Here is a 20022-nt window from a genome sequence, read left to right as displayed (position 1 = left end):
TGCAACACGCGATACTTGCAACACACACTGTTGCCTAATTAAGGTGTTGCTTTTCCAACAAGCCCTACTTGTGCATACATACATGCTTTTGATATATCTATGTATATGTACCTATGCATGTAGTTAACACTAATTATGCGGGCGTGCCATCTACAGTTGCTGTTTTACATAAAGAAACCAACATAGATTACGCAAACGAAGCACCAATGTTTAGAGCTCGATAAGGCGCTTATGGCCTATAGTTGGCATGCGAACCAACATAGTTCAGAGTCCATGACAGGGAGTAGGGCTCACTCCCAAAACTGTTTTCCCGCTGGGGCTGCATATCTGACTTTCCATCTGCCTAGATAATTAAACAATCGTCTATCTACCATTAAACCTATTTACCTTTCTTAATTTATTCAATATCCTCCCTTTTCCGAACTCAATCAAATTTTAAAATGACTGAAAGTTTGGTTAGTATGCGCTCTATTTCAGAGACCCACAGAAGCTCTTGATAATTCTTGAATTCCCAAAAAAGGTTGTTTTCTATTAAAGACATATTAGAATTAAAATTGTGTGCAACTCTGATGGCTGACAAAGTTTTTAGAGACTGCATCACTTCGATACCGCTTTACTTAAATTACTTAACCAAAATTAAATCAAAAGCTTATTTCAACAAACTAAGTATTAAAACAATCTCCCAAAACATGAAGAAATTATAACTTAATGCGCTGCCAAGTGGTAAACAAATTATAAACAATCGGGTCTCAAATAGTTTCGTTTTAAGATTGCAAATCTACTTACAATTTAAACGATTTGATGCCTTAATTAATAAATATTTTAGACATTTATTTTATGACTGCATAATTGTCAATTCAAATTTAATTTTAATCACAGAAAGTGTAGCTAAATTTTTTTTGGTAATCTAAACTCGAATAGCGCCATTTGGCTAAATGCCAACGCACGAAAGCTTTATGCTTTGGAATTCAACGAAATATTCGACGTCCATTTCAATTGATCCTTTTCGCCATTTATTCGGGTAATCGATGGCACACCCAAAAAGTGCAATTATGTTCAAAGACAACAATGTGTTCCTAATAGGCGAACCCCCCAATTAGTGGAGTCATAAAGCAAAAATCAACAATTGAAATTATCAACGCCATTTGTTGATTGCTACGTAGTCTGAGCAAAGTCTCACTCAATTGAAAAAATTCAAGTAAATTCTGTACAACATGCAATGCCCGTTCGCTGTTATAGTTTTTTTTTTTTTTTTTATTTGTTATTCGTATTTTAGATTGCAAAGCGCCGATACAAATCGCAGCGCCGGTCAATGCACGAACGAAGCAACGCTTCGTCATTATATGGTTGCATGTGGCACAGAAATAACAACAACATAGCCGCACCGTTGCCGTTTTTGTTGTAATTAAACAAAAGCATAAAATGTGGAGAAAAAAAATTGAAAAACTAAAACGGAAGAAAAAAGAACTAAAATCAAACATGAAAACCGTTTATTGTTTGCATGCCAAGCGCACATTTTGCAAAGCAAAACGAACCGAGAGAATGTGTTTTTTTTTTCTACTTTTTATTCAGTTAAGTCAGCCTACAAATTAATATTGAAAACCCCATTTATTCTCTCTGTTTACAGGGGGCTGGAAAAGAAATACGTGAAGCCATAGCCGATCCCTCAACCGAATGCCAGGCCAAAGCGTGGTCCGCCGTCCTGCCCCTGGTCATTAAGCTGAAACGTTGCTACGAACACTCTATGGAATTGGATAAAATAGTGCCGATGCTATTGGGCCAACTGGTTGGCGGCAAACTGAATCCTACGCAGCACTTGGAAACACAACAGGCGTTGGTCAAGCAGCTGGCCGAGATTTTAGAATTTGTATTGAAATTCGATGAGTACAAGGTGAGTGAGTTATTTTAATGGTTGTTATTGTTGTGGTTGTCGGTCCAAACACATCTACTATATTTATCTACATATGTACAAGTATAGTATGTTTCTTGTAACACACGAGCATATATGCACCATATTTGGTTGGACTGCCCACACAAAGTGCAAAATATGCGTGGGTCACAGCTAAATGTCTTCTTTAAATGCTTGCAACAAGCAACCACTCATAGAAATGAGCAACGACTCCGTTCACTGTCATTTGTCGTCTGTCGTCTGCCTTATATGCATGTGGGGGCAGTTAGACGTAGAGTCAAGTCGAGTGAAGTCGAGTCGAGTCGTCAGTGTTGCCGACTCATTGCGCGCGTGGTTGCATTTTTAATTGACTTGGCTTGCCGCTTCCCCAAGCCGAATAAGTGACTGACAGACGGACTGCCTGTTTCAATGGCAGGTTGTTTGACTGCTACACTGAGAGGTACACGTTTTAGCTATAAAACGGGAGGGTTAAATGGGTCTTATATCGTTCGAATTTATAAACAATAGACAACTAATATTACAACTAATTAACAAAGCCACATTAAGCTGACAGATCTGTATCCATATAACTCCATTATCATTAAAAAAATGTTGAATGTAAAACGTGTGGGCATAGTGTTAGACAGACGAATAATTTAGACACAAATTTATCAAGTTCCGCATATATGTCATGGATTCGATGCCATTACTTCCAATTCCAATAAAATCAAAGTTTGCGTATCAACTAGTGAACTTATTTATAAAAAAAAAATGTTTGGTTGAAAGAGTGTAGAGGGGTTCATTTGTCTTTAACTCTAGAATTTTGTACATCTTTAAATCTCTATAGGATTATTTTTCATGCCATGTAGTGAAGGAAATTGGATAAATAAATGTGATATCCAAATCAAATATTTTATATATTTATATTTTATATTTTCACAACAATCCAAGCTTCTACAATGTTTCTAGTCCCAGTTCCATCATCATTTTTCAAATATTCACAATTTCTATATGAAAAAAATGTTTGATACACTTAAGAGTTATATCTGATTTAATACTTATAATGAATGATGGCCAATTTCTAATTGAAGTTGTGTTTCATTTTCCATTTCGCTTAGTGTAGATTTGAAGAAAGACTAGTAGACCGGTAGCTGTCAAGAGGCGCGCGTGCTGAGGCTCATTGATGAAAAATCTTTGTGCGTGCTATGTACATACATATGTATTATTGTCTGTACACGTGAGTGTGTGAGTGTGTGTCTACAGTGAATTCTCATTAACTGTTACACATGAGCCATTTAAATAGCTCGGCAATTGTCAGCGCTTGAGTAAACACGCAAAGCAGTCAAGTGTGCGAGTGAGTGTGCGGCGTTTTCGTGTTTATGCCTCAGTTAATCTATAGTTGTGAGTGTTATTGTTGCTGTTGGTGGTTCTGGTGCTGGTTATTGGGGATCAGGGATCGGGGGGAGATGTCGAGACTTCAATTTATGCTGTGTGATAGCAGTTGGTCGTCGGGCAGTTTAATTGAAATTGCTTATAATGCAGCAAGTGCTTATAAAAATAAAAAGAGAGTGTTGCGTTGTGATGCTAAATGCGACACAGAAAACTGGGTTATTCAGCATTCCCATTTGTTCCCATGTCTGATGCATTTAAATGGCAAACTGTTTACAAATCGATTAATTTTTATTGCAAATCTCTGGCCGCTTCCTGTGGCGCTTTCAGCTGCTTCCGTTGTGTGCAAAACTTGAATAAAAACCGAACGTGATTCGGGCCCATCAGTGGTAGCTGGCGGCTTGCTCTGATGTTTTTTTTTCTTTTTCTCCTTTGCTTTTCTTCTGCTGCAACTTTTATGGGCTGCAGCTGATAGTAAAGACGATGGTGATGGTGATGGTGATGGCGATGATGGTGATGGTGATGTAAATGGAAATGAGAATGGAGTGAGAATTGCACGTTCATTGTGTTGTGGAAATGTTGGCACACACACAAGTACACATATGAGTTCATTCAATATGGCACAAACGTGATGTCTAGCTTATAGCCACTTCCGTTTCTAGACAACTTTCAGCCGCACATTGCACTCTTGTTACTTGTATTTTTGAAGTGCGCCTCAAAGTATGCTGCAGAATTTATTGGCTTTGCTTGTAAACCAATTTAACTCCCCTCCCCTCCCCAACACACACACACGCAAACACAGCGCTGGCCCTGCTATTCTTAGCTGAAAGCAATAAATTCCAGCATTTTACACACTCTGCCGCTCAATATCCTGTTAACTGCGCCAAAGGTGGACACGTTTATTTTTTTTCTATAAAACTAAGGAGTTAACAACTGAAGACAGGCACAGGCCAATAGCTGTTTGCAGTCTTATACAGAAAGCGTCACTTCTGACCGCATTACAAGCTTTAGGAAATACTTGAAAACTTGCTTGCCTTTTTAATTGTTGACCCTTAAAGTAACTAAAAACAAAATTGAAAAAATAAATATTATGAATTTACGTTTTCATTGACTATGTTGGAATTTTGGATTTTCATATTTCCAATACAAATAAGCCTTCATATCATAATTACCGACGTGATTTTTGCGATTGAGGAATTGTTTTAGTCAACAATAAATGTAACATTGTTTTCGTTAAAAAAGTAAACATAAGGACCAATATCTTGGACCTCAGATCTTAAAATGATTTTGTTGCAGCTTTTGTGGAGTCTCAGAAATGCATCCGCTAGTAAAAATATGAATGGACCTGTATTTAAGTACATATATATAAACAACTGATGCTATTTATTCAAATTTTTTATTGATACTGGCTTAAAATGTAGCTGATAATTTGGAAGTGCACAGATTTTAAATTAATTATATAAAGAAAGTGTTCATACACTCGAGTCCAAAATTGAAAATCTAGTTATAAGAAAAAGCTTACCAGAAATCTTGTTTCGGGTGCCTTTAGGTCTTCATGTTTTATGTTTTCTCCGTTGCTACTTTATAGTCCAGCGAAATCTAAATATCTGTCTACTATTCAGCGATAAAAGGATAAAATGCCAAATAAAATTAAATTTCAATTATAAACTTATAATCTAAAAACTCCATTTTTTTTTTTTCGTTATTTCAGGTATTTATGTTCTTAAACAAAACTCAATAGAATATTACCTAACACATAAACAATAATTATATTTCAGGTATTTATGTTCGTAAACAAAACTCAATAGAATATTATCTAACACATAAACAATAATTATATAGAGTAATGATAAGTTTTAAAAATATGGGTGTAATCTAGGGAGAAAGTTGAGCAAACAACAATTGATCTGCTCGCATATTGCAATTAGTTGAATGTTTGCTATTTGCTTGCCACACACACACACATTCACGTACACACACGATAATTCCAAATTCCCTGGGCGGGCTGATTCCACTTGAACGCATGCCATGTTCTCAATTTGCGTTTATTGAATAAAATTAGAGTAGAAACTTGGGAATTGATTTCAAATCGGTTTTATTTTTGCTGCTGACCTCTTTCTTTCACTTGTCTATGTATTCGGCGCCAGTGTTGTAAAGCGCGCGCAGCCGTTGCGGATATTTGCGCAAATAATTTGCATAATGACTCGCATATTTGGCTGCAAAACTGCGTTGTTGCTGCAACGCCAATGGAGGCTCATAATAGTTGTTGCCACCAACATGTGGCAGAGGCCGTCGATTGCCAATTTGAATGACGGGATTGTCATTGCGACGCGCCTCGGCAGCGGCTAGAAGTTCGCTTTCCTGTTGTTGCTTTTGTTGTTGTAGCGCCAACTGATATTGCTTTTCAAGTTGTTGTAGTTGTTGCTGTTGTTGTTGCGTAAAATATTGATAACCAGCAACATTGTTGTAGTTGTGATTTGCAGCACGTGTTGGGGTCGTCGTTGTAGACCTATAGTGAACAGTACTTGTGGGCAGATATCCATGTGTGCTATGCTGATCCGTTTCCAAATCGTAGTTGTTGTTGTTGCTGCTATCTTCGCCATAAAGGCTGTCGTCCACAACAATCGGGGCGCCCGACCAAATGGAACGAGGCGCTGAGTTTGCGGTTGAACTGGTTATTGGTAAAGGAGATGCAAAGGCTTGTCCTGCATTGTAAGTCAAAGGCGTGGGTGTGTTACGATAGGTAGCTTGTGGTTGTAGTTGTTGTTGTTGTTGTTGCTGATATTGTGGCAGATTGTAGCCATAAGCCTGACTCTGCCATTGTCTGGAATATTGAGCATGCACTTCAATGTAAGGCAGCAGCAGTAAGCACAGCACTAAGCGCTGAAAATGACGCCACGTCCGATACAATAGAAATATGCATGCATATATAAAAAATGCAATTAATAATGAGTTGATAGTTAAATGTATAGTATAGTCAACAACTCACCAAGCGACGGGAGCGATTATTCTGACTCTGCTGACTGCTGATCATCCGTCTTGTCGGCTGCATCTTTCGAAACTGTTAGAATAATTTATGCTAATAACGTTTTTATATCAATTTTACAAAACCGCCTCACAAAATACTGAATACGTGAAGTTGTGAGGCACATATCTATGCTCGTATACTCGTATAACATTATTTGTTTAAATGCATGCGGCGGCTGCTCTCTCAAGGTGAATGATGAGCAAGCTGAGAATTATTTAAACATACGAGCATTCGTACTCGTACTTAGTTTCGGGGGGGAGGATATAGATTTTCTCACGCACGGCGCTTTTGCAGCCCTGACAACTCAAATGCTAAAACGCTGAAATGCGCTTTGAAATCACATAAAATTCCAGTACGTGTGTGTGTGTGCACAGCTGTGAGGTCTGGGCTAGAGATCTACAAAAAATTAAGCGACACAAATGCCTGGAAAATTACGGCGGCACGTTTGGGTCCAATTAGATGAAACAGACGGCAATTAAAGATAAAGCCAGCAATATGCGCTGCTTACTAAGCTCCAATGCTCTTTATTATAATGGGTTGATTTCGGATGAGTGCAAACGATGAGATTTGCTTATCCTCATGCATATAATGACTGTGAATGATCGAGATTCTCTCTGCTAAAATGAAAATGATTTTCTATGGCCGAATCGTTATTGCTAAAACGAAACAGTTGCAATGACTGAGCGATCGGAAGCTATTTTCTACGACTAACATGGACATTTTCTGGCGATTTGAAGACAAGAATAAAAATAATGGACAAAAATGCTTATTGTTATCGAATAGTAACGACGGAAGCAGTTATATAGCAAGAAGTATATTGCTTGTTATCCGTTTTCTCGCGCAGATACTGATATGTTATCCTAAACAGTCCGGAAAACAAACTTCGGCAAACTTTAAAAAATAGCTTTCTTGATCTTTTTCTTACAATATTTTCCAATGCACTTTCCAAATCACACTTATACTTGAACTAAAGATCTTTATACTTGTAGCTCTTATGTAGTTTTTATTTTTCTGTTTTCCATATATATTTATATTTATCTTATTAATTATAATTACTTAGACTATACACGATCACGAAAAAAGGTTAACCATATTTATCCAATCGCTTATTTTTAACGTAAACTTGCAAATGTTGCAAGTTAAATAAATCGTTGTTAACTGTTATTAGTCTAAGCTACGGGGCCCCAGAATCAACTATTTAAAATGGAAAATCAAGAGAGAATGTTGCAGTCGAACAGCCCCGACAGTGAAAAGCCCTGTGCCCCAAATAAACTTGTGTTTCCTATTAACTAAGAGAGCCGACATGCCAAGTTTGGTCACCGGCTTGGAGCGGACTGGTGGTAATGTTAGGATGAATTGCCTCATTATACTGATTAAAAATATATACCTTATATGGGAAACTTGTTTAACGACAGTAAGATTATGATCGAGCTATTTTTTATTACATTTCACAGCACACATAATCTATTTACTTATTTATGCATATATGAGCAGTTTGCGAATTGATAAGAAATGTGATTATATTTTCTTTTCATCGAAACATTTTTCTTAAAAAAAATGTTTTTTTGTTGTTGCATAATAAGGCTAGATAATTGACAATATATAATAATAATATAATTGACAAAAAAAAGGCTCTTGTATAATTGGAATTCGAAGGAATAATACGGAATCGGAATTGTTCAACTAACCATTTTCGCAACGAAATTCAATCTTTTTTCGGAAATAATACAAATGAAAAGCATTCATACTACTATTACAAGCGGCAGTTCTTAACCATTCTAATATAATTTTGATCATTTTGTGATACAATAAAAAATAATAATATAATAAAATAATCAATCTAATAATTTTCTCGATAAATATTCGTTTTTCCCTCAGATGAAAACACCCGCCATACAGAACGATTTCAGTTACTACAGACGCATTGTGAGCCGTCAGCGGATCGATTCCACCGAGAATATGCTAGTCAGCACCGAATTGGCCAATCGGATGTCGCTATTCTATGCGCATGCCACGCCCATGTTGAAGGTGTTAAGTGAGGCGACCTCAAAGTTTGTGAACGACAATGCGGACGATGTGCAAAATACGACGGAAACGTTGGGTACCATGGCCAAGGTGTGCCTCAGAATGCTGGAGAATCCGTGAGTAGAATGTTTAAAAGATTTGAAATCATTCAGTATTAGTAATCTCTATATGTTATTTCAGTAAATTGCTGCAACAAATCGAGCGAGAGGAGACACAAATGCTGGTGCTGCGCGTTATGGTGGGACTCGTCATACTCTACGACCATGTGCATCCTGTGGGGGCGTTTGCCCGCGGGGCACATGTCGACGTGAAGGGATGTGTGCGTCTGCTGCAGGCACAGCCGGCGATCAAGGCGGAGCCGCTGCTCAACGCCCTCCGCTATACTACCAAACACTTAAACGAGGAGAATACGCCGAAGAATATACGCAATATGTTGGCCGCATAATGTTGGGCTTGGAGGAGCGACCACAGGAATAGGGATAAACCAGTACACCAATCTACCATGCCCATGCCCAGAACTTTTTCTATATGTGTTAAGCTACTGTTAAATGTTTTCATCTTTAATTTATTTCGTAAGAGAATTTATGTTTAAACTTTTTTTATTTTTGTGTGCGCGCATAAAGTGGGAGGCAGCCTTTAGTTATATTTTATGCAAATTCCATTTTACCGCTCATTTTTAATGTTTCCCCGATTGTTAATAACGAAGAGAAAATAAGGAATAACCTGCGCCTCCCCAATTGCAAACTGAAACGTTTAAATATCAAAACACAACATTTAGTTCATAGTTTAGCACTAGTTGTAGGTAAAAAGTGAGATAATGAGGACGAGGATGAGGATGCACAGATACGAGTATAAAGAAAATTTCTATAAAATTATGTAATTTAGCGCAAAAGAAACAAAATCCTAAATTCCACACTACAGAGATTATTATAAATATCTACATATAAACAAATACATTTTAAATCAAATTTAGCCTATTTTTTGGTACATGGCCAGCCGACGAGTTGTGGTAGTAAAAATAATGATGTAAAAATAAATAAAGGCTTGGTGCCAGTATTTTATTATAAACAATTAACCTATAAATCCGTAAAGCAGACTTAACTCCAAACAACTAAAAACAAACCACACACAGAAGCAGATGCATTTATATTTTGCACGTCGCAACACAAAAACTGATAAACAAATTTTATAACCATATTGAACAAGTTCATAAAGGAAGGACAAACAAAACAAAAACTGCGCAATATTCTTACATTTTAAGATATACAAATCTAAAATTTATAAAAATTTATGATGGTTAATATTTCTACCAAAAATTAAAAGGCAGAACCTTATACAAACGACACGCAAACTAAGTGCAGATTTATACGATATAAGTATTTATAAAGAAAGAAATGCAAATACTAGAAATGCTGAATGGGAATAAATATCACGCAACAACAATTAGAAGCGAAGAGTCAAAAGAAAAGACAATTGTTTTATATTCTTTGAAATACTTGAGTTAAAACTGAGTCTACCAAAAGGAATTATAACCAGACTCGACGGGTTGAGTATTACTTGTAAGGATTTATGTGTTCGGCTATGTGTTTGCTTATTTATAAACTAATCTGCTTGTAAGTAAGACTATCAAGAAATTACATGAAACGACTGAGAAAGGAGCGTTACAAAATGCTATAAAATCTTGTACGAAAATTCTTTTTTGTACCTATTTCTGAAATGAATTTCTTAGATAAAAGAAGTATAATTTAAAGCAGACAAATATTTTAGGAAGATCCCGTATTCGGGGCTATTTAAGCATTAAGCAAGTTTGCCAATTTGCTCGATAGTTTGAATTTAAAAAAAACATGCAGAACTGGTTAAAGTTCATACCAGATATAGTGCCCGTTTCCTACATGCTTTCTTTTGAATTCAGGAACACTAGCGTATCATATTATTTTTTTGGATACATTAAAATTGCGCAGTCCTACTATTTCAGCCCGTATATGCCCACCAAACAGAGTTTTACGAGTATACGTTTTTAAATAATGCTTTATTTCAATTCAGAGGCACTAGCAAATGCATGACATTGATGCCTTTTGGGCTTGGTTCTTAACCGCAGCAGGCAGCTTCACCATCCTTTGGGTTATCGATGTTGTCTGCTGCGTTCAAGCTTCGTACCACCTTATGGTGGGTGTGGTCAGAGTCTTTGTCATTTTCCATGGCGAAGGATTGGGCTACAAAAAAGAAGGAATTTATGGAGCAGCTGAGAAAAATGCTAATTTAAACAAATATCTTACCCGAGCTGATGAAGAGGATCACGCTAAGGACAATGGCAAAAAGGTATGCGAAATTCATGGCGAATTTTTTTTGCTGTTCGTTGCTTGCTTAACAAAAAGTGTTTGATGATTTGAGCTGCATCAGCGCGCACTATATATAGCAACCTCTCCAGCTAGTTAAGGCAGTGGACCAATCAACAGAACAAGCCAAAACAGATGGTGTTGCACAATCTTGGGGGCAAATGGATTGGGGATTTTACCTAATATTTCATTAGCCGGAAAAATGGTTAGCGAAACACAAGTGCTATTCAAATTTGAACGTCATTTATTTTAATCATACTTTTGTTTGGCAGCAAAGAACGCAATTCTCATCAAGCAACTGCACACTTGGCGGCGGTATATAGTATGTATTAGAAAAGTTGCAAACTTATGATTAGCTTTGAAATGATCTCACATACATAGGAGCAAACGTTTGACAATAATTTTGATGGCAAAATTTACGAAAGGTCTCTGATTGATTAATAATTGCAACTACATGTGTATGAGGGCAAGGTATGGAAGCTTCATTAACTAATTACAATTTATCTCTTTAACAAAACGGGCTCATGTGCAATTATTGTTTTGGCGTGGCTTTAATATCAATTTCCCAGTGTCGTCACAGCTCATATTGAAGTCGTTTAGCACCGTCCTTGTTCGCGAGGTTATGATTTGTGGCGCCACCACAAGCTTCTGTATTCCGAATATGAACAGCACAACTGAAACGGCTAAACAAGTCAATAATGGACCTAGCATGGTGTATAATGAATCCCAACATACTTAGCGTAATGGTGGCGACTGTAAATATAGGATGAATCCAGAGGGATTCGGTTAGGGGCACAACTGTCGTTCGTGGATCCCGTAACCAGTACCATGCGCTAACGGCTGTACATACGGACATCACGGAGAGTACAACTGAAAAATATGCTAAGGGTAACGTCCTGTAACACTGTCCTTAATTTCTAATTCAATACATACTGCGCCACCGGATCGTGGAGGGTCTGTACGATGAAACCACCTCGGTAAGTCGCCGCTCGAATGCCTTGAGATCTAATATCAAATCATTCATATTAGTTAACCACAATCAGTAAATATAGTTAGGGTAAGGCAAAGGGCAACATCTGAACAACCGCTTCGTTTCGGTATCAGTTTAATGTTCGCTTCAGCCAGCTCGGCGCTTACCTTCACAAGCTGATGGTTCCATTGCGCCAATTTCCTCGATGCTCGTGGCTCCTTTGATGTGTTTGAATTTGTCCAGCTTATAAAATTTATTCAAATCTACGAATTGATAAGAATTACATATTACTTTTATTTTGTATGTTTTCTATTTTTGCCAGTCTTCCTCTTCTTGACCGCAACATAAAAATTTTTCAACACTGACTCTCTATGCGCGTGAGTCCACCGCTCGCTAATGCAGCTCGCGGATATCGATAGCGCTGGCCACTCACGTCACTAGAAAAGGCGGTTTTGCCGCTGGCTTTTGTTAATAAATAAATAAATAAGTGTTGACAGAATGAGCACCGCCAAGGTGCCGCCGGAATGGAAACGTCGGGTCAAGACCGAGTACATGAAAATACGTCAACAAAAGCGCTACAAACGGGCCGATGAGATCAAAGAAGCTTGGATCAAAAACTGGTAAGAAGAAGAAAACCGCCCCCCAAGCAGTAAATTTAGGTGTCTGTGCCATTGCAGGGACGAGCATAATCACAATGTGCAGGATCTGTACTGTGAGTCTAAGACGTGGCAGGCAAAACCATACGATCCGCCACACGTAGACTGCGTGAAGCGTGCCGAGGTGACCAGCTATAATGGCTCCAACGGAACCCAACGTGTGCCCATCTGTGTGATCAATGCGGTGACTCCGATACCCACGATGTACACCTGGGCGCCCACGCAGCAGAACTTTATGGTTGAGGATGAGACAGTGTTGCACAACATACCATATATGGGTGACGAAGTTCTCGACAAGGATGGCAAGTTCATTGAGGAGCTGATAAAGAACTATGACGGCAAGGTGCACGGCGACAAGGATCCGTCGTTCATGGACGATGCCATCTTTGTGGAGCTGGTACACGCACTGATGCGAACCCAGAACAAGGAATTAGAGGAAACTGCCACAACGGCAACAACCAAGGGGACATCGGGGAGTGCCACGAAACCCACAACTGAGGAAGATGAGATTGAGCAGAAGCCAGAGGCTGTGGCGACGATCGAAACAGCTGCCTTGGGCGAAGTGAAGGTAGAGGAGGCGGAAGATACCGCTGCCGGGGAGTCACAGGACAAGAAACCAAACGTTGAGGAGGTAAAGGAAAAGTTACCCTTCCCTGTTCCCATTATATTCCAGGCTATAAGTGCAAATTTCCCAGACAAGGGAACAGCGCAGGAACTTAAAGAGAAGTAAGTTATGTTCTGCATTATCATAGTGCCACTAATTTTGTATCGCTTCCGACAGGTATATTGAGCTGACCGAGCACCAGGATCCAGAGCGACCACAGGAGTGTACACCCAACATCGATGGCATTAAGGCCGAGAGTGTCTCCCGTGAACGCACCATGCACTCGTTCCACACGCTCTTCTGTCGGCGTTGCTTCAAGTACGACTGTTTTCTGCATCGTAAGTATCGTCTGAGTCGGCTGCCAAGCTGCTGGGCAACTTTAATAACTATTCCGTTTGTTTGCTTTTTCTTTTATTTGGTTGAAAAAAAAAAAAAAAAATGTTTGCATAAAAAATCGCTATTGTCCTCAAAACAAACCAAAAACAAAACCTAAAAAAACAACAAATCGAAATTGAATTAAAATTGTAATGAACAATAACTGCTATTTAGGTCACCATGCGCAGGGTGAGTTGTTGTTGTAGTTGTTGTCTCGCAAGCCACACGCACTCACACTCATGCCGAAAAGCCTTGTCGCCTGCTCCTCCTTTCATCTCATTCCTTGGTTTAATTAATTTGGCCATTGTCTTGCTACAAATTTTTTGGTGTATCTCGCCTCATTCGCGCAGCTTTTGCCTCAACCATAATCGTATCTCAAGAAGTAACGGCTGTTCATGCTAACAAAAGCATCTCATAGCCATGCCATGTGTCTTCCTCACAGCCAGTTCGTTGCGTTGTCTCATTCTTGTTGCGTTTCTTTATGCAGGTCTGCAGGGACACGCTGGTCCCAATCTTCAGAAGCGGCGTTATCCCGAGCTCAAGACTTTTGTCGAGCCGTGCAGCAATTCATGCTACATGCTGATCGTAAGTTCCTGATAATCTGTACATGCCTAAATAGATTGATAATACGATTTTGTATTCCTGCAGGATGGCATGAAGGAGAAGTTGGCCGCCGATAGCAAGACACCGCCCATAGATTCCTGTAATGAGGGCAGTTCGGAGGATAGCAACGACAGCAATAGCCAGTTTAGCAACAAGGACTTCAATCATGAGAACAGCAAGGATAACGGAATAGCAGTCAATAGCGCCGAAATCAATTCCATAATGGGTAAGTCCATTTACCAGTCGAATATTTATTTAATGTGCAAACTTGTAAACTACCTACTACTACAATATTCAAAAGAATAGAGATTGCTTATACAAGTAAGATTAGCAACTAGAAATATTTCTTAATTTAGGTAAATAATTAGTGATTATTAATCATTCAAAAATCATTTCATTTGTAGCTGGCATGATGAACATTACGAGCACTCAATGTGTTTGGACCGGTGCCGATCAGGCGCTCTTTCGAGTACTGCATAAGGTCTATCTAAAGAATTATTGCGCCATCGCGCATAACATGCTTACGAAAACTTGTCGCCAGGTGTACGAGTTTGCCCAAAAAGAAGCTGCCGAGTTTTGTTTCGAAGATCTATGCCAGGACTTTACACCGCCGCGCAAGAAAAAGAAGAAGCAACGCCTGTGGTCGCTGCATTGCCGCAAAATCCAACTGAAAAAGGACTCTTCGTCCAATCACGTCTACAACTATACGCCGTGCGATCATATCGGGCCCTGTGACATGAACTGTTCGTGCATCCAGACCCAAAACTTCTGCGAGAAGTTCTGCAATTGCAGCAGTGATTGTCAGAACCGTTTTCCTGGCTGCCGTTGTAAGGCGCAGTGTAACACAAAGCAGTGTCCTTGCTATTTGGCAGTGCGGGAATGCGATCCGGATCTGTGTCAGGCTTGTGGTGCCGATCAATTTAAGTTGACGAAAATCACCTGCAAGAATGTGTGCGTACAGCGTGGATTGCGTAAGTTTTGCTTGAATCGGACATATTTAAGTTCCCGATCTAATTCCATTGTATTTCCCAAACACAGACAAACATCTACTTATGGCCCCTTCGGACATTGCCGGCTGGGGCATCTTTCTGAAGGAGGGCGCGCAAAAGAACGAATTTATTTCGGAATATTGTGGTGAGATCATCTCTCAGGATGAAGCCGATCGCCGTGGCAAGGTCTACGACAAGTACATGTGCTCCTTCCTTTTCAACTTAAACAACGATTTTGTTGTCGACGCAACGCGCAAGGGGAACAAAATCCGTTTCGCCAATCACTCGATCAACCCGAACTGTTATGCCAAAGTTATGATGGTCACCGGTGATCACCGAATTGGGATTTTCGCTAAGCGCGCCATACAGCCGGGCGAGGAGCTCTTCTTCGACTATAGATACGGACCCACAGAGCAACTGAAGTTCGTTGGCATTGAACGAGAAATGGAAATTGTCTAACTCACTCCATTATATTTTACATATATTCTAAGATTACTCAACTATTCACATTTGCATACTTACAAAATAAAACAATTATGTACACGTCTCAATCTAAACGCTTAAGCACATTGACTATGGCTTAGGCCTAGATTTGAATATCACCTGCGCGTTTATTTAATGTCAAACAGCTGATTTTTGTTTACATTTCGGGATGCGCTGTTTTAATTGGAGTTTGTTTACTTTTCGTTTTGTTTACATTCAGAATTTAAATCCCAGCCGTCATATTTACTTGCTGTTCATTTATGATCGCCTGGTGTATGGATACACGAAATGGAGCAAATTCATATAAAAACCGAAAAAATTAAATTCGATCCGGCCAAGTTGGCCTTTTAACTCATAAACCCGCACTATCTACCAGGGGAACATAAATGGGCAGTAGGCGAATGCATGCTGTTGATTTAATGTGAAACAGCTGATTTTTGCTTACATTTCGGGAAGCACCGTTAGAATTGCATTTGTTTACATTTGCAATGCAACCAATAGGAGAGCCCCAGTTTGTTTACGCTTCGCAAAGCACCGTAAGGATCGCGTTTGTTTACATTTCAAATGCAGCCAACTTCAGTTTGTTTACTTTTCGTGAGCCTCTGCTTTTTGCTTACATTCGCAACTTAAGTCCCAGCTACCTTGTTTACTTGCTGTTCACTTATGCGCGCCTGGTGTATGAATACATGAACGTGTGGACCTTGATAGAAAGGAATGCCAGAGTCGCGAGCGAGGTTCAGCTCGTAAATACCCTCATTCCATTATATTTTACATTTATTCTAAGATCACTCAACTATCCACATTTGTATACTTAAAAAATAAAACAATTATGTACACACAACTGAAACTAAACGCTTTTGGCCACATTGGCTATAATGGGCTTGGGCCTTGATTTGAATATCAGCTTCTTCGTACATATAGCGCGTACAGTGTATTCTGTACGTTGGCGACTCTTGTGCTCCAACGCCACCGTATTGTCCAGCAAAGTGCGCTCAGCGCCTGTCGTATTTAAAGTGGTGGCGTCTAATGTGGCATCAACGTTGGCCAACAACTGCTGACCCTCATTGGTCTTGGACTTTTCCAACACAGCAAAGGGCTTATCCAATTTTTGTTCGCGTCCTTGCAATATGTGGTGGCCAATGATGAGTATCTAGAAGCGGAGGGAAGAGATTTCACATTTAAATTATATATATTTCGAAAGAGTGTGGTTTCATGCAAAAATAAATAATGTCATTAATAATAATATATGGTAAATCACTTTTGCTTTCACAAAAATGCCTAATTGCTAACGAACATTTTAAAATGAAGTAGTTATTATATTATATTTATTATATGACGCTTAGAGTCAGATCCAAATAATTACTACAAACAATATTTTAAATTACCGGCTGTCCGTATTTGTTATAGGAAAGATCGCCAATGAACTGGTCGTGCATATCCTGGTTGGAGCGGACTTCCAGATCGCCCTGCAATTCAATTATCGCCCATTCGGGTGTTTGCTGCGAGCTGTGCCTGTAAAGGAAATAAGTATATTCTTAAGTATTTTTTAACGCAGGATATTAGTAAAGTAACCCCTCTTTAAATAACAGTTATTTAAGGCAACACACTTGCATTTCGTGTAGCTGAACTTTATTTGGGTCCCACAACAATTCACAGTTTACATAAGGGCTTAGTTAACCTCTAAATTTCTTGAATAAAGGATGTATGCTGCCCGTATGCTTGCGCCGATGCTCATAGTAGATAGCATCGTCGCCGCCAGACATGGAACTGAGATTGCCAGTGCGTTTAACAACACCGCCGCCACCACCAGGACGATAGCCCGCCTCGCCCGGCAGCTTCTCATCCTCGCAATCCAAGTCGGAGGCAGAAAGCACCAATTGCAGAAGCTGGCCCTGCTCTTCACTTGTGCCGTACATCAAATCGGTGTCGGTATCCATACCCTTCAGATGTGTGATCACCTTATAGCTGTAGCCCTGATTGACAAGAAAACGTTGCCGCTTGCGTGAGTAACTCATCTCCATAGTGTCCTGCGAGACAAGGGTGTAGAAGAAGGCGTTATACTCCTCAGCTATGGCACCCTTTTTGGCACGCAGAATACGACCCAAACGCTGCGCCTCCTGACGCCGTGACCCGCCATGCGAGCTGATTTGTATGAGCACATTAGCCTCGGGCAGATCGAAACTGGTATCAGCCACCTTGGAGACGAAGATGGTGTTTACCTGAGAGAATAAAAATTAGAGATAGAGATAACCGTGCCGCAAACATCCTCCAGGTGCATCGAGCAACTAACCTTTGCATTAAACTTGAAATTCTGTAGAATTTGTATGCGTTCGTTTTGAGAGGTGGGACCATAGATGAAGGGTTTGTTCATCTTGATGGCATAGTGTTTAAGGGCGAACACATTGTCTGAGAAGACGATGGTCTTGTCGCCACGTTGCTCGTGATATTTAATAAGGAACTGGCAGCTGCGAAATTTGGACGGGTTCATCACATAGAGCAGCATTTTCTTTGAGGTCTTGGTGGTTAGATATTCGCGATAGAATTCGGGCGCCATCGGGCACCAGACTTCAGCGCACTGTACTCGCGCAATGTAGCCCTTCTTCTGCAACTCCAACCAATTGGCCTCATACAGTTTTGGTCCAATCAGGAAGTTAAGATCGGCAATTTTGTCATCCTCACGCAGAAGGGTAGCGGTTAGACCCAGCTTGCAGTGGGACTGGACGATGGTAAGCACGCGACGGAACATCTTGGCCGGAATGGTGTGCACCTCGTCGAGCACCATGATGCCCCACTCCTGCTCCTGCAGCCAGCGCATCGTCTGCTCAGCTTCCCAGGAACGTTTCTGGGTGTGCGTTATCATTGAATAGGTGGTGACCAATATGCCACAGCCCATGGGCTTGTCCTTGGCCTCCGAAGTAAAGCGACAGATCATGCTGTCGTCAGCAGTGGACCACATTTTGAACTGCTGTTTCCATTGCTCGACGGAAACGCCACTGTTGCAGAGCACCAGGGCGCGCTTGCGGACAGTGCAGCAGGCAGTGACACCCACTAAGGACTTGCCAGCACCGCAGGGTAAAACAATGACGCCGGAGCGTGCCCGTCCATTGCCAAACATCTTGCGCAGACTTTTTTCCTGATAGGGACGCAGCACGGCAGCTGGCTTGAGGTCGATATTGATGTCGGGATTGTTGGTGTCATTGCGAAAATCGTACTCGGCTAGCAACGGATGTTCAATCTCAATGCAACGTTTCTGTATAAGTTCGATCTTCTCCTGCGCAACTTCGAAAGAAACGGTCTTCAGATTAGCTTCATCCTCATCCTCCTCTTCCTTGTCGATTTTTTCATAGAAATCCGTGATATCATCGGGCACAGCTGGAGCACCGTCAGCGGGTTGTCCTGCAGCTGCAGCTGTTGAAGTGCTCGGTCCCGCCGCTTCTTCGGCTGCAGTCTTTTCGGTGTCGCCAGCGGTGGCTGGCAACTTGGTGCCGAATTGTGTTATGGCCTTGCCTTCGAGAGTGCCCTCAATGAATCCTTCCTCCTCTGGCCGAAGCAGCCGACATTTCTGTATAACTGGATCTTTAAGTAACTTTTGCAGCACCTCTGGATGTGGCGATTCAATAAAATATTTGTTGTGCTTCAACACCAACTTCACCTTGCCGTACGACAAGGTGCACAGCCGAATAAACTCAAGTATGCCCTCCGGTATACTCGTTTTGCTTAAGCGCTTCAGATATTCTACAATGTCGTGTGTTTGCAGACCCACAGATACGGCCGCATATAAACTATAAGCCGTCAGCTTGTACTCGTGAATGTGTTCCGGCCGGCAAACAGGCTCCGAGATTGCAATGAGAAAGTCGTGCGCATGCTTGTACACAGGCGAGAAGGATTCAAGGAAGACATGGCCATTGGGTGCCACCCACAGCGGGCGGTTCGCATGGTCGGGTCGTAGTTGCATCTGGGATCGATAGTCCTTGGCGCCGTATTCATCGGTCATGATGTGCTCATCATTTGTTTCGGCATTCTTTGAGGCAGCGCCCGGCACACCCTCCGACTCGACGGCATGGTCACTGCTATCATTGTCCTCCGCCAGTTGTGTGTACGCTTCATCTTCAGCACGGCGCTTCTTGGCTGCAAAAGCGGCGCATTGTATACGTGTGCTACTGTCTTTCTAGTTGCCCATGCTTACCGAACTTATCGACAGTGCCGCGATCCTTTTTCGACTTTTTTGGCGGCCCCATTACACGGATATCACACAAATTTCACCAGATTCAGGAATTGCGAGCAGCTGCTCACAAACTCGACAGCAAATAAATTAGCGACGAATGTGGCAACGCCACGTTGCGATGCCGGGGCGGCTAAACACTTGTAGGAATGTATATAAACCACATAAATACTTACGTTTTTACTAAAATGGGCATGTTCCGTTTATATTTCAACTTGGCACAAAATGTTCCACGAAGCTTAATTAGTGTCTCTGCTCACAAATAAGCCGCCAAAGCTAGCGCTTCTGCCGCAGAAAAAGACATCGTTGCTATCGATATGCCTGTCGATAGTCACACACTGCTACCGAATTTTCGTTGTTGCCACTTCGACGAAAAGAGTTCACTATTGTGAATGAACAGATTTAAGTCGCGAAACGGGCTGCACATTTTGAAACCTCCAATGTTGTTATTAAT

General features: G+C 40.7%; 6 protein-coding genes across 10 annotated transcripts in view; 2 read left to right on the top strand and 4 right to left on the bottom strand.

Moving 5' to 3' along the window:
- The window catches only part of LOC115622560 (protein FAM49B), a 31280-nt gene extending 21507 nt beyond the window's left edge, over positions 1-9773 (top strand). Inside the window, exons 3-5 of the mRNA XM_030516531.1 lie at positions 1628-1891; positions 8184-8446; positions 8511-9773. Coding sequence (XP_030372391.1) covers positions 1628-1891; positions 8184-8446; positions 8511-8775 — 792 coding nt within the window. The 3' untranslated portion in view covers positions 8776-9773. The remainder of the gene's footprint in view (positions 1-1627; positions 1892-8183; positions 8447-8510) is intronic.
- Positions 5152-6332, bottom strand: LOC115622562 (ell-associated factor Eaf). The gene is made up of 2 exons (XM_030516532.1): positions 6267-6332; positions 5152-6160 (listed from the first exon to the last, which is right to left on the bottom strand). Exons 1-2 carry the CDS (start codon positions 6327-6329, stop codon positions 5399-5401), a joined length of 825 nt encoding a protein of 274 aa, XP_030372392.1. The 5' UTR covers positions 6330-6332; the 3' UTR covers positions 5152-5398.
- A 1119-nt stretch (positions 9774-10892) lies between the features above and the next one.
- LOC115622816 (nuclear envelope phosphatase-regulatory subunit 1 homolog) lies at positions 10893-12020 on the bottom strand. Of its 4 annotated transcripts, none has more exons than XM_030516886.1 (4): positions 11804-12020; positions 11600-11671; positions 11402-11548; positions 10893-11349 (listed from the first exon to the last, which is right to left on the bottom strand). In XM_030516886.1, the coding sequence occupies exons 1-4, from the start codon at positions 11823-11825 to the stop codon at positions 11189-11191; spliced, it is 402 nt and encodes a 133-aa protein (XP_030372746.1). In that variant the 5' UTR covers positions 11826-12020; the 3' UTR covers positions 10893-11188. The 4 variants fall into 4 exon arrangements, with proteins under 4 accessions (XP_030372746.1, XP_030372747.1, XP_030372748.1 ...); XM_030516887.1 differs by having other exon boundaries at positions 10893-11340; XM_030516888.1 differs by having other exon boundaries at positions 11402-11536.
- Positions 12021-12067: 47 nt separating this feature from the next.
- Positions 12068-15420, top strand: LOC115622426 (histone-lysine N-methyltransferase E(z)). Of its 2 annotated transcripts, XM_030516362.1 has the most exons (8): positions 12068-12256; positions 12314-13018; positions 13074-13234; positions 13446-13460; positions 13759-13856; positions 13920-14100; positions 14279-14845; positions 14913-15420. In XM_030516362.1, the coding sequence occupies exons 1-8, from the start codon at positions 12135-12137 to the stop codon at positions 15320-15322; spliced, it is 2259 nt and encodes a 752-aa protein (XP_030372222.1). In that variant the 5' UTR covers positions 12068-12134; the 3' UTR covers positions 15323-15420. The 2 variants fall into 2 exon arrangements, with proteins under 2 accessions (XP_030372222.1, XP_030372223.1); XM_030516363.1 differs by lacking the exon at positions 13446-13460 and having other exon boundaries at positions 12069-12256.
- A 682-nt stretch (positions 15421-16102) lies between these two features.
- LOC115622937 (chromosome transmission fidelity protein 8 homolog) lies at positions 16103-19873 on the bottom strand. The gene is made up of 3 exons (XM_030517067.1): positions 19745-19873; positions 16732-16858; positions 16103-16496 (listed from the first exon to the last, which is right to left on the bottom strand). Exons 1-3 carry the CDS (start codon positions 19762-19764, stop codon positions 16194-16196), a joined length of 450 nt encoding a protein of 149 aa, XP_030372927.1. The 5' UTR covers positions 19765-19873; the 3' UTR covers positions 16103-16193.
- On the bottom strand, positions 16959-19839 carry LOC115622936 (general transcription and DNA repair factor IIH helicase subunit XPB). The gene is made up of 3 exons (XM_030517066.1): positions 19533-19839; positions 17637-19474; positions 16959-17565 (listed from the first exon to the last, which is right to left on the bottom strand). The coding sequence occupies exons 1-3, from the start codon at positions 19582-19584 to the stop codon at positions 17020-17022; spliced, it is 2436 nt and encodes an 811-aa protein (XP_030372926.1). The 5' UTR covers positions 19585-19839; the 3' UTR covers positions 16959-17019.
- Positions 19874-20022: the final 149 nt, after the last annotated feature.

Source organism: Scaptodrosophila lebanonensis, unplaced genomic scaffold, assembly GCF_003285725.1.
Source record: "Scaptodrosophila lebanonensis strain 11010-0011.00,11010-0021.00 unplaced genomic scaffold, SlebRS2 tig00000043-arrow-pilon, whole genome shotgun sequence".
In the NCBI taxonomy this organism is placed as follows: Eukaryota; Metazoa; Arthropoda; class Insecta; order Diptera; family Drosophilidae; genus Scaptodrosophila; species Scaptodrosophila lebanonensis.
Note: the sequence above shows the minus strand (reverse complement) of the source record. Positions and strands in the feature narration are given on the sequence as shown.